The sequence below is a fragment of the Eretmochelys imbricata genome, chromosome 2, assembly GCF_965152235.1.
Source record: "Eretmochelys imbricata isolate rEreImb1 chromosome 2, rEreImb1.hap1, whole genome shotgun sequence".
Taxonomy (NCBI): domain Eukaryota; kingdom Metazoa; phylum Chordata; order Testudines; family Cheloniidae; genus Eretmochelys; species Eretmochelys imbricata.
The window spans coordinates 235,421,421-235,436,161 of NC_135573.1; the positions used below are offsets into that span (position 1 = coordinate 235,421,421).

The following is a 14,741-nucleotide window of genomic DNA, read 5'->3' on the forward strand; positions in this document are numbered from 1 at the left end:
AATGCACGCACACACCATGAGGACCAAAAACAATGCCACCATTTCTAAACAGAGTAAAAGCAGCTGTTAGAGACAAAAGTGCATCCTTTAAAAATTGGATGTCAAATCCTACTGAGAAAAATAGAAAGGAGCATAAACTCTAGCAAGTCAAGTGTTAAAGTATAATTAGGCAGGCCAAAAAGAATTTGAAGAGCAACTATTAAAAGATACAAAAATATTTTTGCTATTAGTTTTTAAGTACATAAGGAGCAGGAAGCCAGTCAAACAATCAGTGGGGCCACAGGATGATGGAAATGATAAAGGACCACTCAGGGAAGTCACGGCCATCGCAGAGAAGCTAGATGTATTGTTTGCACTGGTCTTCACTGCGGAGGATTGAGGGAGACTTCCACACCTGAGCCATTCTTTTTAGGTGACAAATCTGAGGAACTGTCCCAGATTGAGACATCATTAGAGGAGGTTTTGGAACAAATTGATAAACTAAACAGTAATAAGTCACCAGACCAGAGAGTATTCACCCAAGATTTCTGAAGGAACTCAAATATGAAATTGCAGAACTACTACTGTGGCATGTAACCTATCATTTAAATCAGCCTCTGTACTAGGTGACCGGAGGGTAGCTAAAGTAAAGCCAATTTTTTAAAAAGGCTCCAGAGGCGATCCTGGCAAGTACAGGCCCATAAGCCTAACTTCAGAACCAGACAAATTATTTGAAACTATAGTAAAGAACAGAATTACCAAACAGATAAATAGAATATGGTGGGGAAGAGTCAACATGACTTTTGTAAAGGGAAATCGTGCTTCATCAAGCTATTCAAATTCTTGGAGGGTGACAACAAGCATGTGGACAAGAGTGATCCAGTGGATATAGCGTACTTGGATGTTTTGAAAGCCTTTAACAAGATTCCTCACCAAAGGCTTTTAAGCAAAGTAAACAGTCATGGGATAAGAGGGAAGGGCCTCTCATGGGTTGGTAACTGGTTAAACCAGGGGTGGCAAACTTTTTGGCCCGAGAACCACATCCAGGTATGGAAATTGTAGGGCGGGCTATGAATGCTCACGAAATTGGGGGTGCAGGAGGGGGTGAGGGCTCTAGGGTGGGGCCAGAAATGTGGAGTTCAGGGTATGGGAAGGGGCTCTGGACTGGGGCAGGTGGTTGGGGTGAGGGCTCAAGCTGGGATTGCAGGCTCTGGGCTGGGACCAAGGGGCTCAGAGGACAGGAGGGGGATCAGAGCTAGGGAAGGGGGTTGGGGCACAGGAGGGGGTCAGGAGTGTAGGCTCTGGGCAGCGCTTAACTCTAGCAGCTTCAGAAGCAGCGGCATGTCCCCCCTCCAGCTCCTACACAGAGGCGTGGCCAGGCATCTGTGTGGGCTACCCCATCCGCAGGCGCCATCCCTGCAGCTTCCATTGGCCCCCTGACTGCCCCTATGCATAGAAGTCAGAGGGGGGACATGCCACTGCTTCCGGGAGCCACAGAGAGCCATGGCATGGGCAGAGCAGGGCAAGCCCTGGACCCCACACCCCAGCAGGATCTCGAGGGCCAGATTAAAACATCTGAAGGGCTGGATGTGGCCCCCGGGCCGTAGTTTGCCTACCCCTGGGTTAAAAGATAGGAAACAAAGGGTAGGAATAAATGGTCAGTTTTCACAGTGCAGAAAGGTAAATAATGGGGTTCCTAAAGGATCTGTACTGGGACCAGTGCTCTTCAACATATCCACAAATGGTCTGGAAAAGGGGGTAAACAGTGAGATGGCAAAGTTTGCAGACAATAGAAAATTATTCAAGATCGTTACATCCAAAGCTGACTGTGAAGTGTTACAAAGGGAACTCACAAAACTGGCTGACTGGGCAACAAAATGGCAAATGAAATTCAAAGTTGATAAATGCAGAGTAATGAACATTGGCAAACATAATCTCAACTATACAGAGTAAATGATGGGGTCTAAGTCAGCTGTTACCACTCAAGAAAGGGATCTTGGAGCAGATTGTGGATAGTTCTCTGAAAACATCTGTTCAATGTGCAGTGGCAGTCAAGTAAGCTAAAAATTTTAGGAAAAGGATAGACAATAAGACAGAAAATATAATAATACCACTACATAAATCCATGGCATGACTACACCTTAAGTACTGTATGCAGTTCTGGCACCCCATCTGAAAAAAAGATATAGTAGGATTAGGAAAAGTGCAGAGAAGGGCAACAAAAATGATTAGTGCTATGGAACAACTTCCATGTGAAGAGGGATTTAAAAGATTGGGACTGTTCATTTTAGAAAAGAGATGACTAAGGGGGAGTTATGAAAGAGGTCTATAAAATCATTAATGGCTTGAGGCAAGTGAATAGGTAAAGGGGTAAATAACCTTTTTCTAACACAAGAACTAAGGCTCATCCAATGAAATTAATAGGCAGAAGGTTTAAAACAAGTGTAAGGAAGTACTTCTTCACTCACCTCACAGTCAACCTGTGGAACTCATTGCCAGGGGATGTTGTGAAGGCCAAAAGTATAACTGGGTTTAAAAAAGAGTTTGATCATTCATGGAAGATAGATCTGTCAATGGCTATTAGCCAAGATGGCCAGGAACACAACCCCATGCTCTAAGTGTCCTTAAACCTCTGACTGCCAGAAGCTGGGACTGCAAGACAGGAGAGATCACTTGATAATTGTCCTATTCTGTTCATTTTGTCTGAATCATCTGGCATTGGCCACTGTCGGAAGACAGGATACTGGGCTAGATGGGCCAATGGTCTGACCCAGTATGGCCATTGTTATGTTCTTAATAAGGCCAACTCTGAAGTCATTTTTCAGTCCTTGGATAAATCTCCATTTGCCTTAGTAAGGATTTCAGGTTCAGGACCAAAGTCACTTTGGGAAAAGACAATCTGATCATTAATATGTTGTTTCTGATTCGCATGTCTGATTGACACTGAAAATCTATCCAAAAATGACCTCCAGAAGTTTTCCAAACAGTAATAGAAAACATATTATTCTGAAGCCATCTCACCCTATTGCATTCTCAAATTGTATTGTCCTACATTAGCTGTAAATGCTGTCTGAATCATTCTACAAAATGCAATCATTAATTTAAATGATTTCATTTTAAAGTATTCAAAAATAAAAAGAATTATCCCTCTGCCCTCAGCTTATCTTCAGCAGTGAGTCATAGTAAGGCTTAGTATTTGTGTTAGTCATTCTAGCATGCATCCATAATAAAGTTGTCTGCTTCATTGATTCAGATCAAGAACAGGGTATAATTGTGTTGTCATTTCTCCATACCAGATAACATGACATTCATGTGTTACTTTTAAATGACATTTTAATATAGAGGTACTAATAGAAGCCAATAAAAGCAAAGAACTTCAAAGTTCAAAACACGGCTGTTACTCTGAAACCAATAATTCCTTTGACGTTTGTAACTCATTGACACTATACTGCTTCTTGCATTAAAGGCTTGAGCTTTATTAACATTTTTACCAGAAGTAGTAATCTATTAGTATAGTTGTATAAAAGCTAGGGATATATGGATGTGCTAGTTGTCATAGTTTGTTGGGTGATATTCACACCTCTTTTGTATCCAGAAATACAGGCCAAATTTTAAAAATTGAGTGCTTAAAATTAATCCATGTTTAGGCACCTGAAAGGAGTAGACTGACTTTCAATATGCTGATTCCCCTGCCAGTTCCCTTATAATAAGACCAGAATGATAAGATTGGACTAAACAGTTCAGCTTGTTCCTCTCCCAATACTATTTAATATGAATAAGGGTAACTACATAAAATGAGGAGGCTAGTTAAATGGAAATGAAAAGGAATAGTCATCAGAGTGAAATGTCTGTAAGCTGCATGGAAACTTTTAAAAACACCACAACAGAGGTGCAAAGTAAATGTATATCCCAAATAATGCACGCACACACCATGAGGACCAAAAACAATGCCACCATTTCTAAACAGAGTAAAAGCAGCTGTTAGAGACAAAAGTGCATCCTTTAAAAATTGGATGTCAAATCCTACTGAGAAAAATAGAAAGGAGCATAAACTCTAGCAAGTCAAGTGTTAAAGTATAATTAGGCAGGCCAAAAAGAATTTGAAGAGCAACTATTAAAAGATACAAAAATATTTTTGCTATTAGTTTTTAAGTACATAAGGAGCAGGAAGCCAGTCAAACAATCAGTGGGGCCACAGGATGATGGAAATGATAAAGGACCACTCAGGGAAGTCACGGCCATCGCAGAGAAGCTAGATGTATTGTTTGCACTGGTCTTCACTGCGGAGGATTGAGGGAGACTTCCACACCTGAGCCATTCTTTTTAGGTGACAAATCTGAGGAACTGTCCCAGATTGAGACATCATTAGAGGAGGTTTTGGAACAAATTGATAAACTAAACAGTAATAAGTCACCAGACCAGAGAGTATTCACCCAAGATTTCTGAAGGAACTCAAATATGAAATTGCAGAACTACTACTGTGGCATGTAACCTATCATTTAAATCAGCCTCTGTACTAGGTGACCGGAGGGTAGCTAAAGTAAAGCCAATTTTTTAAAAAGGCTCCAGAGGCGATCCTGGCAAGTACAGGCCCATAAGCCTAACTTCAGAACCAGACAAATTATTTGAAACTATAGTAAAGAACAGAATTACCAAACAGATAAATAGAATATGGTGGGGAAGAGTCAACATGACTTTTGTAAAGGGAAATCGTGCTTCATCAAGCTATTCAAATTCTTGGAGGGTGACAACAAGCATGTGGACAAGAGTGATCCAGTGGATATAGCGTACTTGGATGTTTTGAAAGCCTTTAACAAGATTCCTCACCAAAGGCTTTTAAGCAAAGTAAACAGTCATGGGATAAGAGGGAAGGGCCTCTCATGGGTTGGTAACTGGTTAAACCAGGGGTGGCAAACTTTTTGGCCCGAGAACCACATCCAGGTATGGAAATTGTAGGGCGGGCTATGAATGCTCACGAAATTGGGGGTGCAGGAGGGGGTGAGGGCTCTAGGGTGGGGCCAGAAATGTGGAGTTCAGGGTATGGGAAGGGGCTCTGGACTGGGGCAGGTGGTTGGGGTGAGGGCTCAAGCTGGGATTGCAGGCTCTGGGCTGGGACCAAGGGGCTCAGAGGACAGGAGGGGGATCAGAGCTAGGGAAGGGGGTTGGGGCACAGGAGGGGGTCAGGAGTGTAGGCTCTGGGCAGCGCTTAACTCTAGCAGCTTCAGAAGCAGCGGCATGTCCCCCCTCCAGCTCCTACACAGAGGCGTGGCCAGGCATCTGTGTGGGCTACCCCATCCGCAGGCGCCATCCCTGCAGCTTCCATTGGCCCCCTGACTGCCCCTATGCATAGAAGTCAGAGGGGGGACATGCCACTGCTTCCGGGAGCCACAGAGAGCCATGGCATGGGCAGAGCAGGGCAAGCCCTGGACCCCACACCCCAGCAGGATCTCGAGGGCCAGATTAAAACATCTGAAGGGCTGGATGTGGCCCCCGGGCCGTAGTTTGCCTACCCCTGGGTTAAAAGATAGGAAACAAAGGGTAGGAATAAATGGTCAGTTTTCACAGTGCAGAAAGGTAAATAATGGGGTTCCTAAAGGATCTGTACTGGGACCAGTGCTCTTCAACATATCCACAAATGGTCTGGAAAAGGGGGTAAACAGTGAGATGGCAAAGTTTGCAGACAATAGAAAATTATTCAAGATCGTTACATCCAAAGCTGACTGTGAAGTGTTACAAAGGGAACTCACAAAACTGGCTGACTGGGCAACAAAATGGCAAATGAAATTCAAAGTTGATAAATGCAGAGTAATGAACATTGGCAAACATAATCTCAACTATACAGAGTAAATGATGGGGTCTAAGTCAGCTGTTACCACTCAAGAAAGGGATCTTGGAGCAGATTGTGGATAGTTCTCTGAAAACATCTGTTCAATGTGCAGTGGCAGTCAAGTAAGCTAAAAATTTTAGGAAAAGGATAGACAATAAGACAGAAAATATAATAATACCACTACATAAATCCATGGCATGACTACACCTTAAGTACTGTATGCAGTTCTGGCACCCCATCTGAAAAAAAGATATAGTAGGATTAGGAAAAGTGCAGAGAAGGGCAACAAAAATGATTAGTGCTATGGAACAACTTCCATGTGAAGAGGGATTTAAAAGATTGGGACTGTTCATTTTAGAAAAGAGATGACTAAGGGGGAGTTATGAAAGAGGTCTATAAAATCATTAATGGCTTGAGGCAAGTGAATAGGTAAAGGGGTAAATAACCTTTTTCTAACACAAGAACTAAGGCTCATCCAATGAAATTAATAGGCAGAAGGTTTAAAACAAGTGTAAGGAAGTACTTCTTCACTCACCTCACAGTCAACCTGTGGAACTCATTGCCAGGGGATGTTGTGAAGGCCAAAAGTATAACTGGGTTTAAAAAAGAGTTTGATCATTCATGGAAGATAGATCTGTCAATGGCTATTAGCCAAGATGGCCAGGAACACAACCCCATGCTCTAAGTGTCCTTAAACCTCTGACTGCCAGAAGCTGGGACTGCAAGACAGGAGAGATCACTTGATAATTGTCCTATTCTGTTCATTTTGTCTGAATCATCTGGCATTGGCCACTGTCGGAAGACAGGATACTGGGCTAGATGGGCCAATGGTCTGACCCAGTATGGCCATTGTTATGTTCTTAATAAGGCCAACTCTGAAGTCATTTTTCAGTCCTTGGATAAATCTCCATTTGCCTTAGTAAGGATTTCAGGTTCAGGACCAAAGTCACTTTGGGAAAAGACAATCTGATCATTAATATGTTGTTTCTGATTCGCATGTCTGATTGACACTGAAAATCTATCCAAAAATGACCTCCAGAAGTTTTCCAAACAGTAATAGAAAACATATTATTCTGAAGCCATCTCACCCTATTGCATTCTCAAATTGTATTGTCCTACATTAGCTGTAAATGCTGTCTGAATCATTCTACAAAATGCAATCATTAATTTAAATGATTTCATTTTAAAGTATTCAAAAATAAAAAGAATTATCCCTCTGCCCTCAGCTTATCTTCAGCAGTGAGTCATAGTAAGGCTTAGTATTTGTGTTAGTCATTCTAGCATGCATCCATAATAAAGTTGTCTGCTTCATTGATTCAGATCAAGAACAGGGTATAATTGTGTTGTCATTTCTCCATACCAGATAACATGACATTCATGTGTTACTTTTAAATGACATTTTAATATAGAGGTACTAATAGAAGCCAATAAAAGCAAAGAACTTCAAAGTTAAAGCTTCCTCAGTAAAGAGCTTGTCAGGCTGCTTTGAATATGAGCCCCATAAAAAAATCTGAATTTTCCAAAGGGGAGAACCCTTTTTATAGACCAGGATCAGAGTTACTGTCCTAGTCCAGTCACAATCATTGAACAAGCTTTTCCTATTAATTCACATTTAGATGCCATGGGGTACCATAAATGTTATATAATGCATAGAGCAGTAATCTAATGTCATGTACTGTAAATTATGTTAGACAAAATAGGCTGGAAAGTAGCTGGATCTGGCCAGCAAAATAATTCCCCAACATGGGGGAACTCAGGCACCTGGCAGGGCACAGAGTGGGCATTGTTAGTTCCTGTGCCACTCATCCATTCAGCCCTGGAGCAGGGGACATGAAAGAGCAAAGCAAGGCCAGGGGCCGGCCACAACATGCTGCACATTAGCTATGCTCACCGGCATATGATCCTTTAGGGATCATGGCCTGCTAGCATAAGGTAGAGCAGCCCCCATAGGTTAGATTGGTCCAGTTTAGATTCATGTCTGAATTTAGCCCAAAGGATCTTCAGTCCAAACTTTGAATAACTTTACTTCTCTGGGCTTATGTAAAAACAATTTGTTGCCTATTAAAACAGAATTACAGAGAGTCATCTAAAATGTCTCTGTCACCTTCAGTACTGTGAAGTAAATCAACACAAGAACTATGCAGCAAAAGCACCTGCGTGCCTCTTTTATGAATGGTTTTAAAATGTGTAAAACTTGTTTAGCTTGTGGTTTTGGTTTTTAGGGTGGGGTTTTTTGTGTTTTTTGTTTTGTTTTTGGTCACTGTCTCTGCTCACCAGGGTGCTTCGGACAGTTCTAGAACTATTTCTGTGGTGGCACATCTGCCTGTATCTTCATTCTGGCCTATACATTTTATGAAACATGCTTTGATCTTTTCCAGTGACATCGATCCAAGCCCTATAATTCCTATATTCATCCTTTTTAAATACTAGCCTTTCATTTTTGGAGTGACGTGGAGTCATACAACCTGTGTAGGACCTTCCTGCTTTCTGTTTAGGATTTGTACCCTGGAAAGCATGTTCTTCCTGGAAGAGCTTTGTAACTCTGGTTTGCCTATGTTCCATCACTGTTTCTGCCTCTGGCAGTCTGTTCCATACATGAATTAACTTTTATGTAATGAGATTTTTTTTATACCCCTTTCAGGCCGGGTTCTTTCTCAGCTCTTGGTTTTCAGCTGGTTACATTCATAATAGTTTTATGAAACCCTCCTGTGTGTGTTCATTGTTCAAGACTAGCATTCTGGAACTCCTGGGTTCTAATTCTGGCTCTTATGCTGGGTTTGGGGGACCTTGCCTTCTGATGCACCATCAGACAGCTGAAATGTTGCAGCTCTATCATAGATTGTTTTAAAATAAGCATGTATGCTCTCCCTACATCTTTCTTCTCCTACTCCCACATTCCTCATGATCTCTTTTCTCCAGCATCCCTAGATCTAGAATCCTGAACCATAAAACTGTTTTAGGTTTTTCTAAAAGAGAGTCAAAATGCTGCTGCAAAAATCATCTTCCTGGCTCATCATTTCAACTGCATTATGCCTTTCCCTGGCTCCCCCTTCTCCATCACATCAAGCACAAACTACTTTCAAGACTCTTATGACTTAACCCCACCTTCTTGTCATCTTTTACATGATATAGAGCCATCAACCCTGTCATAGTGATGCCAGCCTTTATAGCCAATTAGTAAAACTTCCCAAGAAGCACCTTCACTCTTTCACTCATGTCATCCCTTATGCATGGGAGGAGCTCCGTTCAGAGATCTGCAAAGCAACTATGTTGTTATTCTCCTTTAAATGTCTTCTTAATACCCACCTATGCTGTGATGCTTACAAAACATTTGACAATGGTTATGCAGCTGCTGTGCTCTGCCTGGTGCTTATTATGCTGATAGTAATTGTCTCACTGTCACCTTGTGCTCCCTCCATCTGTTTGATGTATTCCCTTGTCTATTGTCATATGTTTAGATTGTATGCTCTTTGGTGCAAGGACCACATTTTTGATATGTGTACAGTGCCTATCGTAATGTGCCTCCAATCTCTGACTCGGGGCTGGGGGAGCTATCACAGTATATATATATATTTAATAATAATAATTAATTAATAAAGGACTCCGTTGTTGCACTACTATTTGTTTACTTAATTTAAGTCCAAGATCATAACTGAGTAGCTCTAGTTCTCAGGCATTTCTGCTCTGCTAATGCTTGCAATGTGCAGCTTGTATGATACCTGCCGTCTGAGGGTACTACACAAAAATATCCACTTTTCACGAGTAAGCCAATGCCTAGAGTTACCAGACACAATAGGTAAGAAACATGTCTGATCTTTTCTGAACACACCCATAATATCTCTTTTTCTTATCACTAAGTGTAGTGCGTTTCTTTCTATATATATGTGTGAGAGAGACGGAGAGTCCATGTATTTGCATAACTCGTGCATCTGTTTATCAAACTGTTCATCTTCATAAAAATGGACTTGCAGCATGAACTGAAGATTTGCACTTTTGTATTGTGTGAAAAATGTGTTGGCAGTGGAGTTTTAGGTTTCCTTCAGAAGATATTTAGTCCAGTTTTTTCATTACAGCAGTAGTAAACCCCTAAAATGTTATTGTTCGAAAACGTACAAGTTAAAAAGAGCTGGCTGGCTTTATGCTTGATTAGTTGCTGAAGTGCTGGAAGAAATGTTGCCAAGTGTGGCATGACATCCTCTTTCCCCTACACACAGAAAGAGCCCAAAGAAATATCATTTGTCATCAGACTTACACTCTGTAATCTGAAATGCCAGTTTAGTGCCAAGAGCAAAAGGGTATAAAAAAATCAGCCTAAAGAAAATAGTGATGAACAATTCAAATTAAATCAGCTTTTTATGGAAGTTAAAAATAAATAACTAGGATTCGCTTAATTATTACAGTTCAGTGAGAAGAAACTAGACTTAGACTGAGCAGATTTTGCATATTTAACATTTCTTTTATGTTAGCTCCTTATCTATGCAGAAAGATGATTATTTATAAAATCTGACACTGGAATAATATCAGATCTCAGTTACTGCCTTTTTTGCCTCTAGGTCCAAATCCTGGTCCCTGTGCCAAGCCTGAGTAAAAGAGCTTGGCACAGCAGGGTTCCATGGTGGTTAGCAAAGGGACAGAAACCTCCTCTTGCTCCCTAACCCTAAGGCAACACAGTCGCTATATTGACACTAAAACAGCTTTAGGGTTGTACTAGCATCTGTGGTTGCTTCACAACCTCTCTGCAGTGTGTTTTGCTCAAGGCTTCATGTAGCCATAGATCTATGGGCCAGAGCCTGGCCCCCGGACTCCCTTCTGTAGCAGCAGGGATGAAACCCCTGTGCACCAGATCTCCACAGTGTGCAAAGGATGTAGAGGCCATGTTAAGGCTCCCCACATCCTACTCACCACTAGGCAAATGGCTCTGCTGCTTATTGGGCCTCTACAGCTATGGAGAAAGGGCAGATTTCACTCTTTATCTTACACAGGAAAATAGAGAGAGAGGCAACTACAAATGTAATGATTTTGAATGTGTTTCTTTTTAAATATCGGGCTGATTTGCCAAACAGGAGCTTTAATGTGGCCTTATTTTTAGTAGCTATGCAAAGTGCCTTTTATATGATGGACAAGTATAGTTGTGCTGGGGATCAGAGTTGAGTACATACATTCAGAGTAAAAACCAGATAATCTCCTCTCAAGTGTCTTTCCCTCCACCATAGCATCTGCAAAGTCTCAACCTGAGGATTTGTGCTGGGTAATGGACACCCTGATTAATCCAACCTATTTCCACTCACTTGCTGATGTGAATTGTTCCCATTATAAGAAAACTGCATGTTTTCTTGTGGATAAAATGAAGTGGATTCAGAACAGGCAATATCTGGAAAGAACAAAAGCTACGTTATCTCTGCTTGTTTTAGCCAGTCTAATTCACTGAAGTTCTGTATGTTTCAGGAGAATTTAATACCATGACCTGGGCTTTGGATCCATTTTCCTTCATGGTCAATTAAGGCCATTGGGAGAGTACTGAGTTCGTTGCTGATGGAGATTGCTGATGCCTTCACTGAGGGTGGTGAAATGCTAATAGTTGAAAAGAAACACGTGTTCAGCCTCTGTTCAAAGAGCCATCCCCAGACACTGACAGTCTATATCCATTATTGATTTGACCAGTATCTGATATTCCAGTTTGGGTTGAGATTATGGAAATGATTGTGGTGAGAGAACTCTCACAATATCTTGATGCCTCTGACTTCATTTATCCTTATCAGTTGGGGTTCTGTCCTGGGTATGCACACAACGGCACTCATAGAGAAATCCCATGGGGTAGTGTAATTGCACCTGTGCCCTGAGAATGCTCTCGGGGTTACTATCAAGGTTCTGTGCTGTCACCCCTTTTATTCAATGTGTATCTGAGGCCTTTAGGAGAGTTCATGAGGAGAGATGCCCGGAGGATACCCATCTTTATCGCTATGTCTTTTCCAGCCCAGAGCATGTAATTAAGCGTCTTTCTTGCTGTCTAGGCAAGATTGGGCCCTGGATGAAAATGAATTTGGTTGAGGTTCAATCTAGCTGAGCCTCAGGGGATTATGGCTGGTTGAAGGAAGTAACAAGAGGGTCTGTCCCCTTCTGACTGAGGATAAGCATTAATCATTTATTATCAAAGTTCACAGTGTGGGAGTTCTGGTTAAGTTCCATACTACTATTAGACATTGATTATCAGTCACCTGGTCAGATTTATCCAGCTCTGTCTGTCGAGGAATTTGCATCCATTGCTCCTGAATGTGGACCTTATTACCATGCCTTTGTCACCTCTAGTCTGGCGGAGAGTGTCCTTTGAATATGTTCAGAAGCTGAAGCAAGTGCAAAATGTGGCAGCCTGCTTGTTAAGTGCACAATCACCAGACATGACACCAACACTTCAGGATCTGCACCTATTGGTTTCTGGGTGGAACTTAAGGTATCGGTTTTGACTTCTAAAGCCCTAAATGGCTTGAGATCTGCCTACCTCATAAATTACCTCTCCCGGCTATGTGATATTGCTTCTGTTGTGATTAGTGGAGGCATTCAGTTTAGAGTTCCCTTCTTTTGTAGGCGAGGAAGCTGCTCTTCCAACCCTAATCTTCTATGAGTCTATGAATCTATGACAGGACATACTCCAAGGTCCTGATATAAAATCCATTGTAGTCAACTGGAAGATACTTGACTTCAGTGGACTCTTGATCAGACCCTGTGAAGAGTCTGTGACTTTGCAATTCACTCCCCTTCTCTGGTGTGAAATAGCCTGGATTTGCTGATCTTCAGTTCATGCTGCAAGTCCATTTTTAACAGGCATTTGGGAGGGGGAGATTTTGGGCTGGACACAGCATGTGGAGATTTAGGTTTTGTAAAAATTTCTTGCTAATTAACTGTTACTGTTTTGTTAAGAACATAAGAATGGCCAATGGTCCATCTTGCCCAGTACCTGTCTTTCTACAATGGCCAGTGCCAGGTGCTTCAGAGTGAATTAACAGGGCAGTTATTGAGTGAGTCATCTCCTGACATCCTTCCCATCTTTTCGCAGTCAGAGTTTTAGGTACACCGAGAGCATGGGATGCATTCCAGACCATCTTGACTAATAGCCATAGATGGACCTATCATCCAGGAACTTGTCTAATTCCTTTTTGAACCCAAATATACTTTTGACCTTTGCAACATACCCTGGCAACAAGTTCCATCAAGTTGACTGTGCAGTGTGTGAAGAAGTACTTCCTTTTGTTTGTTTTAAACCTGCTGACTATTAATCTCATTGGTTGACCCCCTGGTTATTGTGTTATGTGGAGGGGTAAATAATCCTTCCTTATTTACTTTCTCCACATCATTCATGATTTTCTCGACCTCTGTCATATCCCCCCTTAGTTGTCTCTTTTCTAAGCAAAACAATCCCAGTCTTCTAATCTCTCCTCATATGGAAGTTGTTCCATACCCCTAATCATTTTTGCAGCCCTTCTCTGTACTTTTTTCAGATCTAATATATCTTTTGTGAGAAGGGATGACCAGAACTGCATGCAGTATTCAAGGTGTAGGCAAACCATGAATTTATATAGTGACATTATGATATTTTCTGATTTATTATCTATCCCTTTCCTCGTGATTCCCAGCATTCTGTTAGCTTTTTGACTGCTGCTGCACATTGAGCAGATGTTTTCAGAGAACTCTTCACATTGACTCCAAGATCTCTTTCTTGAGTGGTAACAGCTAATTTAGACCCCATCATTTTTATAGTTAGGGTTATGTTTTCCAATTTTCAGTAGTTTGCTCTTATCAACTTTGAATTTCATCTGCCATTTTGTTGCCGCGTCACCAAGGGCAACAACCCAGTTTTGTGAGATTCCTTTCTAACTCCTCACAGTCAGTTTTGAGCTTATCTCTTTTGAGTAATTTTGTATTATCTGCCAACTTTGCCACCTTGCTGTTTACCTCTTTATCCAGCTCATTTATGAATATGTTGAACAGCACTGGTCCCAGGACAGATCTTTGGGGGACCTGAAATTTACCTCTCTGCACTGTGTAAACTGACTATTTATTCCTACCCTTTGTTTCCTATCTTTTAACTTGTTACTGATCCATAAAAGGACTTCCCTCTTATCCCACAACTGCTTACTTGTTGTTGTTGTTGTTGTTTCTGTGGTTAGGGTTTACATTTTCAATGATGGTGGGGCAGTTAAGAGCCTGGGATCTATCTTTGATGATATTGATATTGAAATTGAAATAAATAAAATAAATCATGAAGCAAAGATGCACCATTGTCAGTACTGTAGCTCTGAAAGAAATAACATGCATTAAAGGGTGCGGCACATTTTTAAAAAAAGTACTACTTCTCCAAGTAATACTTGTGGTTTCTTGCTCCTAAAAAGGACATCAAAATACTATAATTAGTCATTAAAATGCAGTCCGATTACTCATAAAAGCCTCATTCAGGGCTAAATGCTGCTCCCATTGAAGTAACTGGAAGTTGAGGATGTTCAACACGTTGCAGAAGGACTGAGACTTTAGTACTCATTTACAGGCAACTGGAAAGATACAACTGAGCTTTTGAAAGGAAAAAGCCTTTTAACATCCCTATTCCCAGGACGAGATGATGATGGCACAGTCCAGATGGAATTTAAATAAAAGTAACCACCACTCTGAATATAGCTTCCCTGTATTCCTTTAGGTGTGTCTGCTCAGCTGACCAGCACTCGTCTCCGTCGGAACACGTCTGTGGGCACCCCTTTTTGGATGGCTCCAGAGGTTAGATTACGTTTGAAAACATACATTTTTTCCAGATTGCTTTTGTTTGTCTCTCTGCTTCTCTGTCTCTTCCCTTTTATTTTAGTAGTTTTAGCAAAATGAATGGAAATGTCGATTGTAAAAACTTTTTATCCTGTAGTCTTAAAATGCTGGCATTTTCTTTTAGCTGTTTTAC

At 41.3% G+C, this 14,741-nt stretch overlaps 1 protein-coding gene across 1 annotated transcript in view; it reads left to right on the plus strand.

The window, feature by feature from the left end:
• MYO3A (myosin IIIA) overlaps positions 1 to 14,741 on the plus strand; it is a 204,365-nt gene that overhangs the window by 77,728 nt on the left and 111,896 nt on the right. Inside the window, exon 5 of the mRNA XM_077809469.1 lies at positions 14,490 to 14,566. Within this exon, the coding sequence (XP_077665595.1) occupies positions 14,490 to 14,566 (77 nt within the window). The remainder of the gene's footprint in view (positions 1 to 14,489; positions 14,567 to 14,741) is intronic.